The 6,230-nt window shown below is 40.9% G+C and overlaps 1 protein-coding gene across 1 annotated transcript in view; it reads right to left on the bottom strand.

Annotated features, from left to right (window-relative positions):
* LOC103603200 (death-inducer obliterator 1-like) overlaps positions 1-6,230 on the bottom strand; it is a 25,895-nt gene that overhangs the window by 17,471 nt on the left and 2,194 nt on the right. Inside the window, 2 exon segments of the mRNA XM_008587694.1 lie at positions 1,681-1,894; positions 5,129-5,341. Of these exon segments, the coding sequence (XP_008585916.1) occupies positions 1,681-1,894; positions 5,129-5,341 (427 nt within the window).

Raw genomic sequence — 6,230 nt, 5'->3', positions numbered from 1 at the left:
TATGAGTACAGAAATTAGCCTCACCGATCTGGGCTTCCATCCATCCCTGTCCCCCATCAAAAGCTGAGTGAGGTAGGAGATAAGATTGAGATTAGGGTAAATTATCTCCTCTTCTTTTCCTTTCTCCGATGCACAGTCTCCTCAACCCCACACTTGGAGTCTCAGGGTCAGCTCTCCAATTCTAGTCGACACAGAGGAAAACTAACTGAACTAAAATGAATCAACCAAATTATTTCTCCTGTGGTTATTTATACCCCCCGGGTTTTCTTTCCTTTACTGTTAAGTGGCTATAATCGACTCAGTTAAAGCATTTTACCAGAGTATTAAAATGTGACTGCTACCTATCCATCACAGAAAGGTGACGCTTATTTTTACATCTGTTCATCAGCTCTGTAAAAGTGCTGTTTTGTAGAGCTGCTGTAACTTAATGAACACATGAGACGTGCTATTTGCTAGCATGAAATTCTCAGCTCAAACAAGCTAAGGTGTATGGAGATTCATTATAATACAGTAATTGGTTAACTCAATTTACTTGGGACTCCATTTCTTAGGTGTTGGGCTGTTTACATAACCAAAAGGACGTGCGCACGCACGCGCGCATGTGTGTGTGCATCAAGTGATGTATTAAAAGGCCAACAAAAAGGAAAACACAGAACACATTTATAATCCTGAAATCTAGGGCTATTTAACCTTTTGGTGTTTTGTTTAAAAGGCAAAAGATGCACTATGAACGGCATAAATAACTGATTTGAGCATAGTTTTATAATAGAATAATTTAAATTTCTATAATTTAACTGTGCAGCATTAGTCTGAGAAACAAGATCTAAAGCTGCATGATCTAATCTGGGGTTTCATGGATCTACCTGAAATAACTTCACTTCATTAATTTGAAATGTATGCCAGGATATGACCTTTAATAGTCTGATCTTTAATAATAGCTCAACAGATGAGCTAGGGAGCCAGTCATGCTTAGAATTCTCAGCACTTTCCCTTTAGTGAGGACACCCTGCAGTTCCACGTGTGCAAGCACACCCCTCACTCACTGTGGGATCTACAGAGCAGCAGTAAATGCCCTTCAAAATTCAAATGTGGTTGTGCGGTATATGAGAACATGAAAAAACTCCCACCTGTCCAGTCAGAAATAAATTTAACTCCTGAAAAGCATACCTAAGTTGAACAGCAGATGCAACACTAATTTGCAGAAGTTCCCAGAACATATAAAAAAAAAGGGGCTGATTTTATGGGCTGAGATTGGATCATGTGTGAAAGCTAAAGTTTTATATGGGTTGTAAGAAGAATAACTGATGTCTGAACAATGAGGAATTTTAAATGCTGGGCAGTCTATCTATTCAGATTTTGCTGAAGACAATACGACTACTTATCAGAGCCCGATAATAAAAACAGGTTAAAAACTTAATCATCAAGGTGAAACATTTAGTAATGAGGTTTGTATACCATTTTGGAAAACACTGATTGGAAGTCCCAACAGAACAGAGATAGATTTTCGGTGTCAGGAAGTATCTTGGTCATGGGCATTAGTTTCCAGCCCTGATGGTGCAGCCAGTGTTTATACCAAGCATTAAAAAACAACTGCAACCCCCAGTCCTGGACAGGCTCAGGAAGCGGCTATCTCGAAAGAATGGGAGGGGTCCAGGAGGCCAGCCCCCAGGTCATACATACACTTGCACAACAGTGATGACGAGACAGTGGAACTCTTTTCCGGCTTTACTGCACTGTAATTCTGGTTTCTTGCCCAGGACGGCACGCTGCTTTCACAAGTTGTCTCCTTCCCGAGGGATCTGCTCCTAGAAAAAGCCACCACCACCTTCTTCACTGTGCCTTCTCTTTTTTCTGGAGCTGGTCTCTTGCGCAGAGAAGAGCTTTTAACACCTCCCTGGATAATCAGTAAAACCCCAATCATTAAGAAGGTCAGAAAGTACACCTCCACTTCATTTCACTGAGCAAGAAAGGTCATAATCCTATTTCTTCTTTGGGTCATCTACCCTGAGCCTGCACACATTTGCTCAGCAGCAGTCTGGCCACGCTTACACATCCAGCCAACCCTTAGCACTCCCACCTCTTATTCAAGATTCCAACTTTTTGAGCGACAAGATGCCTGACACAGAGGGATCCTTGCTGAGGTATGAGAGAAGTGACACATGATGCAAGAAGAGCACAAATGATGTTTCTTTATCCTCTGCCAAGCCCAGGGCACGCTTGGTGCTGCCATTCTCCCCCTGGGTGCAGCAGCAACCACTTCTTTGTCAGTTCTATGATTCAAAACGACCAACCTTAAAAATTAAGTCACCTATACATAAGCATTTGAAAATAATCAAGAAAACTCTCCAAACAGTGCTAGTTAACACTTTGCTTGTCATAAAGGTAACGTCAACCTGAGCTCCAGGACAGGCCTGGACAAGAACCTGTGATTTCCAGCCATCCCAGAATTCTCCCCAAATTCCACAAAGTACCAAAACAGGACAATCTTGGCAGGAGCCAGGGGCAGCCTCCTCCAGCTAGAAGCAGGCCATGCCCGGAGTCCTTGGCATGAACTGAGGGCAGCATCTCCTGCCTGGAAGCAGGCATGGAGCACAACAAAACACCACTTCCACATGGGTGGGCCACCACAGCCATGGCTGCTGCAAAAGCAGCTCAAGACCACCACAGTAGCACAGCTGTCATGCAGGCAACCCACGAGACACTCGACTGCACTGACACAAGGAAAGCCACCAGTGGAGTCTGGAAAAAGAAGAGTACATCCCTCTCTTCAAAGCCCACTCCAGAGTAGAAGAAGTAACTATTCTCTACTAGATGACCAGACATCAGCATAGAGACACTAAAAATATGAAAATCCAAGAAAATATGACACCACCAAAAGAATACAGTAACTCAGAAATACCAGACTCTATATAGCAAGAAACCCTTGCAAGGACGTAAGGGGAATTATGAACAACAATCTTAAAGGAACTCACTGAGCTAAGACAAGACTCAGACAACATAAAGAAATGAGAAAGAAAATCTAGGATATAAGGGAGGAAATTTACAAAGAGATTAATACTTTACAAAAAAATGACCAGAACTCATGGAACTGAAAGATTCACTCAATGAAATAATACAACCAATAGCCTTAAGCAGCAGCACAGAACAAGCAGAAGAAATAATTTCTCATCTTGAAGATGGACTCTTTAAAATTACCCAGGCAGGAAAAAAAAAGAAGAAATGAAAAAAAATTTTTTTGAAAAGGAAGAAAATCTAAGAGAGCTACCAGCCAACCTTAAGCACACAAAAATTCAAATCATGGATGTTCCAGAAGAGGAGGAGAAATAAAAAGGCATGGAAAACCTATCCAATGAAATAATAATGGTAAACTTCCTAGGACCAGGGAGAGAGACAAGGACCTCCAGACCCAGGAAGCTCAAAGATCCCCAAACAGATTCACCCCAATAATCCTCTCCAAGACACACAATAGTCAAACTGGCAAAGCTCAAAAACAAAGAGAACATTCTAGAAGAAGCAAGAGAAAAGCATCAAGTCACCTTAGGGAGCCCTTATCAGACTAACAGCAGACTTTTCAACAGTAACTCTGCAGGACAGAAGGAAATGGGATGCCATATTGAAAATACTAAAAGAAATAAACTGCCAGCCAAGCATACCATATCCAGCAAGGCTATCCCCCAGAAATGAGAGACAAATACTGTATTTTCCAAACAAAAAATGGTGGGAGTTTACCACCACACCACCAGCCCTGTAAGAAATCCTCAAGGGAGTCCTACACCAGCAATCCAAAAAATGGTAATCACCCATCTTACTAGCCATAGTTCTGTTCAAACTGCTTCTTACAAAATTCAGTTTGGGTAGGTGGTGTGTTTCTAGAAATTTATTCATTTCATCTAGATGATCTAATTTGTTGACCGACAATTATTCATAGTATTCTCTTAAAACCCTTTTGATTTCTGTAACTTTTGTTGTAATGACCCCTCTTTCATTTCTGATTTTAGTTATTTGAGTTTTCTCTCTTTTTTCTTAGTCCATCTAGATAAAGGTTTGCCAATTTCGTGGATCTCATCAAAGTACCAACATTTAGTGTCATTGATTTTCCCTACACTTTTGTCTATTTTATTTCTTTTTTCTATGCTCTAGTTTGTATTATTTACATTCTTTGCTAGGTCTGGGCTTAGTTTGCTCTTCATCTTCTAGTGTCCTGAGGTGCAACGGTGATTGCTGATTTGAGATCTTTCTTTTTTACTAATATATGCATTTATATTAAATAAATTTCCCTTTTAGCAAAAAATAAAATAGAACATAAGAAGTAAATAAATAAAAACTGGCAAGCTATGGAGATAGTAAAAAGATCAGAGGTTATGGAGGAGGAATGGATGAATAGGCAGAGCAGAGAGGATTTCAGGACAATGAAATTATGTGACAGTATCATGGTAGATACATGTCATTAAACATCTGTCCAAATGCAGAGAATACACAAAAAACTGTGATCTCTAATGTAAACTGTGGTCTTTGGATGATGATGATGTGTAAATCCATTTCATTAATTGTAACAAATGTACCACTCTGCTGGGCAATGTTGATAATGGGACAGGCTACACAGGTGTGGGTCAGGGGTATACGTGGGAAATCTCTGTACTTCCTGCTCAATAGTGCTGTGAACCTAAAACTGCTCTAAAAAGTAAAGTCTATTAAAAATAAATGAATAAAAATAATAAACAAACAATCTTGTGAGTGAGGTCTCAAATGAAGAACACAGACTTGTTCAGAGCTCACCTCCATCCCAACTGCCCTGTGTGTCTACTTTCTACACAAACTCCATCGGGTAGCTACCCACTCTTTTTTCAAGACTGCTGCCAGTGTTCTGAAGTCTTATGTTCTCCATGCAGCAGTGAGTTGCGTGCCTTTGCTTTACTGCATTTACATGACTGAGTTTCAGCTAATGGGTAATAAAAAACAAATACATGGAAAAGGTGGAAGACAAAGGTAAAGGTGATACTATTTGCAGTACATCTGTACATGCTGTCCCCTACATTCTAAGAAAAATAAAAAAACAAGTCTTGGGGAGAAAACACTTTTACACAAATTTTGCTCCAATTGTTCAAGTGGCTGGTCTTAGTCAGCTTACCTGAACACCATACTGTGGAAGATGGAGGTTTTCTGGCTTCATCTTGATCTTTTCCTTAGGTTTTGGCTTCTGTTCTTTGCCTGAACTTAGGCATTTCATAGTAGCTGCAGCATGTGTAAGAATACTGTCTTTGCTGCAGTAGGCCAGGTTGGGCTGCACCACAATGGAGCACCCAGGGCGGGTACACCTGGAGGTACCCAGAGCCTCTACCACCTGCAGAGCAAAACAGGGAGCTTCAGACAGTGTGCTTGCCAATTTCAGCATTAAAGTGCTGTGTAAAATCACTATGTAGAGTACCAAGCTCATTGTTTTTAATGAAGAGATACCAACAGTATTTTTGATATGAATAAAACCTTATTTTATTTATTCAAACTACATGAATGTATTTCCCTGAGGCAAGGCATTCACATTTTAACTGTCCTTCACACCATCTGTGGTGGACAGAACTCTAAGGTGACCCTCAGGACTCCGGCCCCTGGTACATATGCTCTGTACGATTCCCTCCCTCTTGAGTGTGAGCAAGGTCTGTAGACATGATGAGATTTCATATCCACAATCAGCTTCTGCTATAGGGCAAATGTGCAGAGATGTAATCAAGGCCTCAAATGAGATGACCAGAAAGGGCCTGACTTTATCAGGCAAAAACCTTTAAGAGAAACTGGCCTTTTCTGAAGAGAGGAGACTCTATTGCTGATTGTGAAATAAGCTGCCCTGTTTTGAGAGGGGCAAGCAAGGTTAGGATCTGAGTAAGGCTGCCAGATAATATACAGGACACACAACTAAATCTGAACTTTGCATAAAAAAAAAACATTATATAAGTATGCCACCAAAACTGCATGGGACATACTTATATACTGAACAGCATGAGGGCTTCTGGGCTTCTGGAAGGGGATCTTTCCCCTGCTGAGCCTCTGATTGACTGCAGTCCTGTTAAGACCCTGAGCAGAGGGCCCAGCTAAGCTATGCTCAGGCTTGAGAACTATGGAAACTGAGACCACCAATATGTGTTGTTCTAAGCTATTCTTGTGGTAGTGTGTTATGCAGTAACAGAAACCTAATACAGCACGAGAAGTACACCTGGTTGCTTCTGCTTTGATGGTCA

The sequence above is a fragment of the Galeopterus variegatus genome, unplaced genomic scaffold (assembly GCF_000696425.1).
Source record: "Galeopterus variegatus unplaced genomic scaffold, G_variegatus-3.0.2 Scaffold4499, whole genome shotgun sequence".
In the NCBI taxonomy this organism is placed as follows: domain Eukaryota; kingdom Metazoa; phylum Chordata; class Mammalia; order Dermoptera; family Cynocephalidae; genus Galeopterus; species Galeopterus variegatus.
The sequence above is the reverse complement of the archived record's forward strand: the minus strand, read 5'-3'. Positions and strand labels throughout refer to the sequence as shown.